Below are 13,297 nucleotides of genomic sequence, written 5' to 3' on the forward strand. Positions count from 1 at the left end.
ATTGCTACCCAATTACAACCCACATTAAAGGTTCGACCGGATATACAGCCTATTGACATTCAAAAGGAGTTTCTAAGCTCGTATGGGATTAGGGTCGATTATAGTAAGATTTGGTGGGGGTAAAGAAGAGCACAAGAGAAATTATATGGTGATGCCCATGAGTCCTACGATCAATTACGATGGTAAATAGAAGATGATATATAACAAAATGAGGGGATTAGGGTCGATTATACTAATTTTTCAATGTTGGTACTAACGCTTAATCTTCAATTTTCTAGGTATGTAGAAGAGGTCAAGAAGACAAACCCAGGTAGCTATATTCATGTTGAACAAAATGAGGGGAGGTTTACAAGGTTATTCATATGCTACGCCGCCTGCATAAATGGTTTTTTATACGGATGTAGACCACTCTTATTTTTGGATGGTACCTTTCTTAAAGATCGATTCAAAGGCATACTCCTAAGCACCGTAGCATATGATGGAAATCAGGGGATATTTCCATTGGCATATTGTATATGCGATCAGGAAAATAACGTTAACTGGAAGTGGTTCTTACAAGGTTAGTTCTATCCCTAGCCATGTTAGTTCTATTGCAGGTTATGATAATTTTAGCTCATTCATTGCTAACTCTATAATTCGTATATGGTAACCACAACTCTTTGTAGGTTTGTGGTCTATTCTCTACGAAAGGCCAGATCCATACAACCCTCCACACAAGCTAGTGATAATTTCAGATGCGGATAAGGGGATCAGAGAAGCAGTTAGAGAATTTTTTCCAGATTCTATACACTCTCGATGTGTGTTGCATCTAGTTGAGAACTTCAGGACAAAGTTGAAGGATTTGGGATTCAAATCAAAAGATACTCAGATCTTGGGTAATCTATTGCAATCTGCCTGTTACAAATATACTAGAGCAGAATGGAACGATTACATGGACGACATTAGACTGGTTGACGAAAGAGCTTACAATATTGTGATGAACTACGCTCCAGAAAACTGGGCCAATGCGTTTTTCCCTGGAGTTAGGTAAGTTATAAGCTATTTCATTACATGACTATTATAAGCCGCTTGACGAATTCCCTATTATGTTTCAGATATGGTCACGTTACATCAAATGTTGCAGAGTCATTCAACAAATGGATACATGAGGCTAGGCTACTACGGATACTTCAACTGGTAGAGCACATACGTAAACAGATTATGGTTCGTATGAATGAGCGACGAACCATGGCTGAAAGCTGGAATCAATTTCTTTGCCCCAAAGCTGAACTTGCTCTCAAAGAGAACATGGAAAATGGTCGTCCATTGGAGGTTCGTCAGTCCCACACAGGATTATTTGAGGTACAATCCCATAGATCTTGTCAAGTGGATCTAGACAATAAAACATGCACTTGCCGTGGGTGGGATGTAACCCGTGTCCCTTGCAAACATGCATGCGCATCCATTATGTTTATGAAAAGGGATGTCTACCAGTTCTGTGACTGGTTTATGACGGTTGAAGCCTTTAAAAAGAGCTACGAGCCAATCCTCTACCCTATCCCTGACTTTGAGAAGCGCATCGTGCCAAGGGATGAGATACAGATCCTACCTCCACTTACAACAAAAAGGAAAGGGAGAAATAAAACCAGGCGTATCAACAACAGAACTGTTTACACGCGGCCAGTAAAATGTTCTCGATGTCATATGGAAGGTCATAACCGTAAAACATGTAATGAATCTATAGCTGACTAAGTGTTTGATACGTTGAAGTGTTTTCGTCCCAGTATGCAACAAATATTTTGTTTTTTGTCGATTGAGTGTTTGATATTCTTGTTTATTCTAATAGAACTAACATAAATTAGATATAACGTGGTATAAATTAGATATAACGAGTAATAAAATAGAACTAACAAGCCATCACACGCTACAGAATAGAACTAACACTGTGCAGATTAGAAATAACACGCTACAGAATAGAATTAACACTGTGCAGATTAGAACTAACACTCTACAGAATAGAACGAACACTGTGCAGATTAGAACTAACACTCTACAGAATAGAACTAACACTGTGTAGATTAGAACTAACACTCTACAGAATAGAACTGACACTGTACAGATTAGAACTAACACGCTACAGAATAGAACTGACACTGTGCAGATTAGAACTAACACGCTACAGAATAGAACTGACACTGTGCAGATTAGAACTAACTTGGTATAAAATTAGACCAAACTTTGTTTAAATAGAACTAACACGCTACAGAATAGAACTAACTTGGTATAAATTAGAACTAACTTGGTATAAAAATAGAGCAAACTTTGTTTAAATTAGAACTAACTTTGTATAAATTAGATCTAACGTTGTATAAAATAAAAATAGCTTGGTATAAATTAGAACTAACTTGGTATAAATGAGATATAACGTGGTATAAATTAGGTTTATAACATGGTATAAAATAGAACTAACATAAATTAGATATAACGTGGTATAAATTAGACATAACGTGTAATAAAATAGAACTAACAAGCCATCACATGCTACAGAATAGAAGAACACTGTGCAGATTAGAACTAACACGCTATAGAATAGAACTGACACTGTGCAGATTAGAACTAACACTCTAAAGAATAGAACTGACACTGTGCAGATTAGAACTAACACTCTACAGAATAGAACTAACTTAGTATAAATTAGAACTAACTTGGTATAAAAATAGAACAAACTTTGTTTAAATTAGAACTAACTTTGTATAAATTAGATCTAACGTTGTATAAAATAGAAATAACTTGGTATAAATTAGAACTAACTTGGTATAAATAAGATATAACGTGGTATAAATTAGGTTTATAACATGGTATAAAATAGAACTAGCATAAATTAGATATAACGTGGTATAAATTAGACATAACGTGTAATAAAATATAACTAACAAGCCATCACACGCTACAGAATAGAAGAACACTGTGCAGATTAAAAATAACACGCTACAAAATAGAACTAACATTGTACAGATTAGAACTAACATTCTACAGAATAGAACTGACACTGTGCAGATTAGAACTATCACTCTACAGAATAGAACTGACACTGTGCAGATTAGACCTAACACGCTATAGAATAGAACTGACACTGTGCAGATTAGAACTAACACGCTACAGAATAGAACTAACTTGGTATAAATTAGAACAAATTTTGTTTAAATTAGAACTAACTTTGTATAAATTAGATCTAACGTTGTATAAAATAGAACTAACTTAGTATAAATTAGAACTAATTTGGTATAAATGAGATATAACGTGGTATAAATTAGGTTTATAACGTTATAAAAAATAGAACTAACTTGGTATAAATTAGATCTAACGTGGTATAAATTAGATATAACGTGGTATAAATTAGGTTTATAACGTGGTATAAAATAGAACTAACTTGGTATAAATTAGATCTAACGTGGTATAAATGAGATATAACGTGGTATAAATTAGGTTTATAACGTGGTATAAAATAGAACTAACATAAATTAGATATAACGTGGTATAAATTAGATATAACATGTAATAAAATAGAACTAACAAGTCATCACACGCTACAGAATAGAAGAACACTGTGCAGATTAGAAATAACACGCTACAGAATAGAACTAACACTGTGCAGATTAGAACTAACACTCTACAGAATAGAAGAACACTGTGCAGATTAGAACTAACACATTACAGAATAGAACTGACACTGTGCAGATTAGAACTAACACTCTACAGAATAGAACTGACACTGTGCAGATTAGAACTAACACGCTACAGAATAGAACTAACTTGGTATAAATTAGAACTAACTTGGTATAAAAATAGAACAAACTTTGTTTAAATTAGAACTAACTTTGTATAAATTAGATCTAACGTTGTATAAAATAGAAATAACTTGGTATAAATTAGAACTAACCTTGGTATAAATTAGTAAATTAGATCTAACTTGGTATAAATGAGATATAACGTGGTATAAATTAGGTTTATAACATGGTATAAAATAGAACTAACATAAATTAGATATAACGTGGTATAAATTAGACATAACGTGTAATAAAATAGAACTAACAAGCCATCACACGCTACAGAATAGAAGAACACTGTGCAGATTAGAACTAACACGCTACAGAATAGAACTGACACTGTGCAGATTAGAACTAACACTCTACAGAATAGAACTGACACTGTGCAGATTAGAACTAACACTCTACAGAATAGAACTAACTTGGTATAAATTAGATCTAACTTGGTATAAAAATAGAACAAACTTTGTTTAAATTAGAACTAACTTTGTATAAATTAGATCTAACGTTGTATAAAATACAAATAACTTGGTATAAATTAGAACTAACTTGGTAGAAATGAGATATAACGTGGTATAAATTAGGTTTATAACATGGTATAAAATAGAACTAACATAAATTAGATATAACGTGGTATAAATTAGACATAACGTGTAATAAATTAGAACTAACAAGCCATCACACGCTACAGAATAGAAGAACACTGTGCAGATTAGAAATAACACGCTACAGAATAGAACTAACACTGTACAGATTAGAACTACACTCTACAGAATAGAACTGATACTGTGTAGATTAGAACTAACACTCTACAGAATAGAACTGACACTGTGTAGATTAGAACTAACACGCTACAGAATAGAACTAACTTGGTATAAATTAGAACTAACTTGGTATAAAAATAGAACAAACTTTGTTTAAATTAGAACTAACTTTGTATAAATTAGATCTAACGTTGTATAAAATAGAAATAACTTGGTATAAATTAGAACTAACTTGGTTAGATCTAACTTGGTATAAATGAGATATAACGTGGTATAAATTAGGTTTATAACATGGTATAAAATAGAACTAACATAAATTAGATATAACGTGGTATAAATTAGACATAACGTGTAATAAAATAGAACTAACAAGCCATCACACGCTACAGAATAGAAGAACACTGTACATATTAGAACTAACACGCTACAGAATAGAACTGACACTGTACAGATTAGAACTAACACTCTACAGAATAGAACTGACACTGTGCAGATTAGAACTAACACTCTACAGAATAAAACTGACACTGTGCAGATTAGAACTAACACTGTGCAGATTAGAACTAACACTCTACAGAATAGAACTAACACTGTGCAGATTAGAACTAACAACATATATATTAGAACTAGCATGTTATAATATATAACTAAAAGGGTGCATATTGGAACTAACACAACATTAGTTATACTAATATATAAGAACTAACACGGCTTCTCTGTATTGGGTTAAGATTTGTAACAAACTGTTTTCTGGATAAGCAATATTTAACAAGAACTAACACGCAATGATGCCAGGTCTTCATTTGTTACTGCCCTCGCTGGATCGGTTTCGGTCTAATAAACCCTTTTCGATGTCACTCGCCTTCTTTTTCGAAGGTCCTGGCTTACTGCGCTTTGAGGAAGGAGAACTGGATTCCGCTGAGCTACTGTGGGAGACGACGGGGTGTAAAGGGAGAGAAACATTGCCGGTAGGGAGAGACCTCGGAGAATTGGTACCCCCGACCCCTTGGTTACGGAGAAACAGCTACCACTGGTCTCTCTCGACCGTCATGTGTTTGCCACCCTAACTAACCTCAATTAACTCGGGGTCGGTCCTAAAGGGCTGCGCACGCTGGGGCCGTAAGTTGAGTCGTGTGGATCCCTGAGCCCTCTCCAAATTCCCCCCGCATTGGACCTGCGTGATGGCGTATCCTTCCCTGGCGTTACCATCCACCGGCGAGATGTAACGGAACCCAAGCCTCTTAGGGATTTCAGATAAATCCCTAACCTTGAGTAGAACTCTACAGTCTTTGAAGTTAGAATGTGTTATGATGTCCCTGGAGCACATGACACATTCACCGATACCAATGAGCAGAGATTGAAGAAATTCAAAATTCCAGAGGTGGTATGGGAGATTGAATAGGCGAATCCATACTAGAAAGGGTTGAGGCAACGTTGTTAGCCTCAGATCCTCTTTCCAACGGCGAAATCTGCCCTTAAATGTGCCCATATCTATCAAACCGAGTTCAATAGCTTGGGCAAGAACTTTATCGGATGGAAACTGCACAATGAAGTTGTGTCCTACCGCCTCCTTGATTTGATGGGGCCATGTCCTAAGATTAAAGCGGTAGGCCAGCATCTCTCGGAGCTCCTGCACAGATGGACGGCCTCTATCAAGATTGAAGATGACGTAAGAAGAAAGATGCCGTACGGTGCTGGAGGTGTTGGCCGAGACGGTAAGCATCCTCGGAGAGGCACGAGCGGTAATTCCATGATGACAATCTCGAGAGCTATGTCCTGTCCCATGGCAGTGTACACAAAAAGGATCCCCAGCCATTTGTGAGGGTATACGATGAAAATAGATGACGCTGGGTTGCGGTTTTTAGCAGGGGGAGGGGTTTGCAGAGGCGCCTATGCTGGGGCCAGTAGAAGAAAGGTGGTGACCGTACTATCGATGGAAGTTCGTATTAGGTATTTAAGTTAATTAATTTATTTAACTAACTTGGGAACACGCGAATATATAATGTGATATGTTAGTGTAATGGAACCGTCGCTTCGAAAGAAGTGAACAGCTGGAGGTCTGAAGATAACTTAAATAATTAAAAAATTAGAACTGGCTATGAGATAGAACTAACGAGCATGGTACAGAATAGAACTAACGTTGTATGATTTAGAACTAACGAGCATCACTAGAACTAACATGGTACAGATAGAACAATACATCTGATAACAATCATTTTCAATTACTTAAATATACATACATTATTGTATTTGTATGAACATATCATTCATCACTGTATACTGTTTCTTCTTTATGTCTTTGTTCAAAACCAGCCTGTAATAATTGTGCGACAAGTCTTGCTCGCATAGCTTCAGGGATATCGTTCGGAGGATTAACCAGCAATGTTGATCGTCCTTCAATTATGGGTTTTATATAGAGGTAGACGAACACACCACAGTCAAAGCTGCAACATAGAGTGAGTTCATTAGACATTTTCGGTCCGTTCTAATACTATAACACAAATTAACACAATTTAGACATCAGAACTAACCGTCCTCTTTGTTGCTCGCATTTGATGGCTTGATATCTAAATATTTTGCGCACATTTTGCTCAATAAATTCAGCATGATGGGCATCAAAGAAGTTTATGATTTTATTAACAGGCTCCATCCAAGCTTCGTGCCCAGCGGAACTGTAATGCTTGACGACTTTATCTTTAAAATCAACTTCTACAAGATGCCAATGATCGTGCCTGACCAAAGGGATCAAGAGATGCTCCATACGGAATGCGGTATATTTTTCAATATATGACAAAAATAGCTCGTAATTGTTCGTCTCAAAGCCGTAGAGTGAGTGCTGCAAACACATCATGTTTGAGTTGAAATTAAAATAAACATGAGCTGCGAAGGTTAACTAACACCGTATTAATTAGAAATAACACGATACAGAATAGAACTAACACTGTGTAGATTAGAACTAAAACGCTACAGAATAGAACTAACACTGTGCAGATTAGAACTAACACGCTACAGAATAGAACTAACACTGTACAGATTAGAACTAACACCCTACAAAATAGAACTAACACTGTGCAGATTAGAACTAACACTCTACAGAATAGAACTAACACTGTGCAGATTAGAACTAACATGCTACAGAATAGAACTAACACTGTGCAGATTAGAACTAACATTGTGCAGTTAGAACTAACACGGCGTAATATATAAGAACTAATATGAACTGCGACAGAACTAACATGACTTATGATAGGTCTAACTTGATGCTAACTAGAACTAACGTGACTCATGGTATAGCTAGCATGGATTACACAAGATCTAACATGAATTTCAATCAAAACTAACATGGTGAAATTAGGAATAGCATGTTCTTACAAGAAAGAACACCGATACCACTCCATATCCTTTGCCGTATGCCTCCTGGCTAATCGTGTCCAAAACTGCTTCTTCCACCTGTAATTGTTATGAAACATTAAAATTCAATTTAAACAATATAATTTGAATTATTAAGGAAGTATATGTTAACCTTGTCGTCAAGGCGGCCACCACGAAGCACATATAACAACTCTTCCCTGTTAATAGTGCTGTTGGTTGTTACTATAACATTATATCTCCTGGTATAAATTAGAACTAACATGAATTAGAACTAATATGTGGAGAATTAGCGTACAAATAGTCAACTGAAACTTACCTGTGAATCTTCTGAGAACAAAATTTGGTTAGGCTCTCAATTTGAGCTTTGTCGAGTCTGTCTGCTACTAGAGATGGTATCTTTAAATTATGTACAAAAGCACCTGTGCTATCTATTATGCGTAAGTTAAACAATGTAGGGTCTGGAAGCTCATTATTCAGCTCTTCCAATAGAGCTACCTCTTCATCTGTCATTGGCTTCAAACTCAACGCATCCCAAGTGGGGATTTGATTACCGGGGTAAAAATGAGTAACTTTGTCAGCTAGTTTTACTTTTGGTGCATGACTTTCAAGTATATCTATACATTCTTTTTCCTTTTTATTTCTTTTGCCTGCAGTATATGGGGTCCTCTTCCATTTAGATCTCCTGCTTACCCTTCTTGGCTTTGGTCTACGCTTTGCTTCCACATTGCTCGTTAGAACTGAAACAAGTTTGTCCACATCATGTTTAATATTCACAAGATCCTCTTCCTCTTGTGCTTCCAACTTATATACATTCTCCTTCTCTTTATCTATAATATATTCCTCCTTATCTACACCATCAACAGGATCCTCATCAAAATCTTTGTTATCTACAATAAAATCCTTATCTACCATATGCTCCTCTTCCTTATCTACCATATGCTCCTCTTCCTTATTTACAATATCTTCCATATGCTCCTCTTCCTTATTTACACTATCCTCAACCTTAGTATCTACAGTCTGGTCAACCTTACTATATACCCCCTCCCCTGGAGAAGTAACAGGCTCCTCTTCTATTGCCTCATCGTCAGCAGGATGCTTCACATCCTCTTCAACAATCTTATGTACATGTTCTTGCATGGTGGGCTCTTCCTTATATACACTGCTTGTTTTGGACTTCTGTTCCTCTTGAGCTTCCCGTCGTTTCTTCCTAATTTCATTTGTAATTTTCTGTTTGATATTTGACTTAAGCAGCACCGGGTCTATAACCTCATCATGTCTTCCACATTTTTCAATTATCCTGTTAAGCCTGTTGATCTTAATCATGAATTCTTTACAATATTTGCTCTTGGTCTGCTTTGTAGCAACAAGAAGTCGCTTGAGAAATTTAGCAGAATTTCTCCAAAATGTGAGTTGCTGCTCAATGGGAAGAACATTGATCTCCTCTTCATCGTCAAAAGCAACGTCAATATGCTTTGCCATGATCTGTTATTGATACAAGATTATAATTTTAAGTAGGATTAAACATAATTAGGATATTCTTTGCAGTTAGTGTGAAATGAGTACGACTTAACATAACAGGATACTTACATAACCTATTGAGAAGTTCTTAGTAGTTTCTTCCTGGAAAGCCTTCCTCTTTGCCTGACGCTTTTGCTGAAGAACTTCACCCCTCTGTACAGCGGGACCTTCATCCCTCTGTTCAGCGGGAAGTGAATGAACATGACCTAGAGAAGCGACCTCCGCAATAGGCCTATGGACAAATATTATTGACGCTGACTTAGCCTTTGAAATAATTGTCAGCATCCTCATAGATGCGATTTTCTCCTCCCCGGATGCCCAATTTGTCATTGGAGGTCTGGAGGTGTCTAAGAGGGCATATTTCTTTATGCCTGTCATCTCGTAGTACCAAAGCTGTACCAAATATATTTACCATTAACATTTAATACTAGACTAGACCAAAGAGAATAAAATATGGCTGCATCTAGAACTAACATGGTGTAAATTAGTACGTGGTACGACATGAATTATGATAGAACTAACATGGCCTATGATAGAACTTACATGGGTGCAGATAGAACTAACATGGTATATCTTAAAACTAACAAGGTGCAGATTAGAACTCACATGAAACAAATTAGAACTAACAAAATCTGCAACAGAACTAACATGGTGTAGATTAGAACTAACATGGTATACATCAAAACTAACATAGAATAAGTTAGAACTAACAATGTATAGGTACGAACTAGAATGAAACAAGATCAGTAAAATATGGAACTTACACACAATAGTGTCATGCAACCTGGGACATATGCGACCCTTTGCTTCTTCTTTCCCTCCAAAGCAACTCCAATGCCCCTGATAATTTCATTATAAAAGAACTTGGCCCATGAAACATCATTGACCCTCTGAATGCTATCCAGGTACCTGAGTAAGGGTCTAGGGATACCTTCCCCTGCTATGGGACTCCATATCATAGAGCATTGGTACAAAATTTGTAGCAGAACAAAACCCTCGATATCCCGCTTTTTTGTAGATTCAACTAGCCGTTCAAGTAGCCCTTCAAGATGTTTACGTTGGGTGGTTTCTGCTTTTTTTAACTTCTTACCCTCTTCAGAAATGAAAAGCTTAGCGAAGTATTTGAGCCATATTCTGCTTCTTGAGTCCCTATTGTTACTTATGACCTCCCCATAAATTGGGAAATGAGTATGGTTATGGACCCATTGCAAATCAAAACTAACATTTTTTATACACCCACTTTTTGAATCAGGTATACAAAAGATGTTATTATCTCTGTCATAAAAGCTCAGCAGCAGCTCAATGGTGAGCCGATCAGGCGCAGGAGCCCCAAATAAAATGTAGTGCTGAAATATAGAACCACAGTATGCATCCCTATGCCACTGACGGATCTTCGGGGCAATGCGCTTCATAAATCCCCAATAAGCCCCGATATTGGCCGTTAACCTTAGTGTTTCTGCTGAGCCTGTTAGAGCAATTTTTTCCCTGCAAAAAGTTTTTGAATTTGTAAGTTCAATAAGACATATGAACTCATATTAGACCTAGCACTAACGGGAACAAAATAGAGCTAACACGTAGTGTTATAGAACTAACATCGGACTCAAACTAGAACTAACATTGGACTCAAACTAGAACTAACATTAGACTCAAACTAGAACTAACATTGGACTTAAACTAGAACTAACATTGGTCTCAAACCAGAACTAACATTTGACTCAAACTAGAACTAACATTGGACAAAGCCTAGAACTAACAATATTGGGGTAATCTGCATTGTCTCTTCGTGGTATAAACCCGTATTCTTGAAGATTAAACCTAGCCATTGCCGTTGCCGAATACTGAAGATTATAACACTTACTGTTTTTTTGAGGGGGGTTTGTTGGTACGAACAGCCATTGCCGTCCTCCTTTTCTGGGCTCGCCATTGTATTGCCTCCTTTTGCATTTCGATTAGGATTTGCGTTGCTTCTGTAGCTTCCTCCGGGCTGCCACCCGCAGATGAAGCGCCTTTTCCTTCCAACTCGGCTCGATGAGCGACCTCGTAGTCGTTACTGGATCCTTCCATAGACGACATTTTCCTGGCGAAAACCCTAGAAACGTTGAAATCCGTACAGAAATTAGGAAGATGAAGAGTTCTTGATGACGGTGCTAGGTGGAAGAGAGAGAAAGAGAGGGAGAGTACTTGTAAAGGTATGGGGCGCATTAACCCAGCTCAGTCCCATCAGAGGGCAAGATCGTAACTTCCTCTGGTCTTTTTCTGAAAAAAGTCAAATCGGGGCCTCGTCGCAAATACTATGCGTATTTGGGGCTTTTCCACATGGGGCAAAGTACAAGGGGGCTAGTCACACGAAGTTCCCACTTTTGGGACCTGGACACATTTTTTCCTAAAAAGAAGCATAAAAAGAGTTTCTGTTTTTTAAAATAAAAGCAAAATGATAAATAAGAGTTACTATGGCATGGGCCCGTGTGAACAGTGATTTATGGGTGAAGGAATTGTGTCGAGAATCAGTCACATGTAATACTGAAGAGTGAAGACTCATGGGATCTAATGTGGAGTTTTCGTGTTTTGTGCTATGGATCTGGATCGAATGGACAGTCTAGATTGTTTTATTGATAATTTGGTGAATTAAATGCTGATTTTAATAATCCAGGAGTCGATTTATAGGTTATGGAGTGCTTTGAACATGATGAAAGGGTCTCATTTTTCAGATTTTGCTTAGATCGGTCAGACAAAGATGAAAGGTTCTGATGGCGTGGCGAGACAAATCTAATGGCAGATAGGGCGAAAGAGTATGTGACGGATGAAACCGGTATAGAGAATCAGACATGATGCTAACAGTAGAGTTATCAGCATATAATTATTCAGAGTCATCGCAGGAGCAGGAGTTTGTTGACGTGTGTAACATCGATGGGATAGTGTCAGATTAGGTGGAGCTTGCAAGCGAGTATTACTGAATGACACACATGCTAATGGAGATGGTGGCATTGGACTTGTAGAGAGGTGTACAAGAATGAGCATTCATGTTCAGTCCATGCCAAACAGTGAGATAATTGCATTGGTCTCGTGTTGTGGCATAGAAAAGGTCACCGATATAGTTTGAGGTGAGCGATGCAGGTGGAGCACAAGGACAACAAGCGGGGGAAGGCTACTGTTAGTTTCAGTTCGGGGAAAAACATATTCAATTTGCTTCTGATGTTAGAGATGGCGAAGATTTCTTAGTTGGCATAAAAGAGGCGGAGGCGCCATGGCAAAGCGGATGACATAGAGAGTTGTTGGGCATCCGGGTTGGAGTAAGGGTGCTTTACTTACGAGTGTGGGCACTTTGGCTAAAGTCCAAAGAAATAGAAGACGCTAGTAGGAGAGACAAAGTCTCAAGACGGCAATAATATATCTTCGAGTGAGATGGAAAACAAATTCAATTTGGAGTTGTTAGGATTGTATCTTTGATTCTTTGTATAACTTCATGAGAATTTGATAGGATTAGAGGTCTATCGTAATTAGGAGATTTGGTCTCATCATGATAATGAGTTTGTACCTTATTCTAATTAGGAAGTTTGGCTAGGGTAAGATTTTGGTTTCCCTATATTCATCTATTGTTGGAGAAAAAACTATAGAGAGGAGAGAGAGCCTATATTCTTATAATGTAGGGTTAACAGAGGGAGTTATCTGATTTAAGAATATTATGCGAGAGACGAGAGTTTCGTAGTCTTTGTCTATTCAGAAGATTATAAGAAGAAGGCTTTAAAGAGAATATGAGAGTTGAGCATGTATGTGAGGTTGAAAGATTGAGAGATGAGAGTTGAGTGATTTCTCTTGTGGTTCTCCCAAATACATAGT

General features: G+C 37.3%; 2 protein-coding genes and 1 long non-coding RNA gene across 3 annotated transcripts; 1 reads left to right on the forward strand and 2 right to left on the reverse strand.

The window, feature by feature from the left end:
* On the forward strand, positions 479–1,731 carry LOC109836215. The gene is made up of 3 exons (XM_020404083.1): positions 479–596; positions 666–1,026; positions 1,095–1,731. The coding sequence occupies exons 1-3, from the start codon at positions 479–481 to the stop codon at positions 1,729–1,731; spliced, it is 1,116 nt and encodes a 371-aa protein (XP_020259672.1).
* On the reverse strand, positions 6,834–7,331 carry LOC109836218. Its single transcript, XM_020404086.1, has 2 exons — positions 7,102–7,331; positions 6,834–7,014 (listed from the first exon to the last, which is right to left on the reverse strand). The coding sequence occupies exons 1-2, from the start codon at positions 7,329–7,331 to the stop codon at positions 6,834–6,836; spliced, it is 411 nt and encodes a 136-aa protein (XP_020259675.1).
* Positions 7,396–8,226, reverse strand: LOC109839690. The gene is made up of 3 exons (XR_002246705.1): positions 8,094–8,226; positions 7,943–8,020; positions 7,396–7,406 (listed from the first exon to the last, which is right to left on the reverse strand). It is a non-coding gene; the product is annotated as an uncharacterized LOC109839690 (long non-coding RNA).

The sequence above is a fragment of the Asparagus officinalis genome, chromosome 4 (genome assembly GCF_001876935.1).
Source record: "Asparagus officinalis chromosome 4, Aspof.V1, whole genome shotgun sequence".
Classification (NCBI taxonomy): domain Eukaryota; kingdom Viridiplantae; phylum Streptophyta; class Magnoliopsida; order Asparagales; family Asparagaceae; genus Asparagus; species Asparagus officinalis.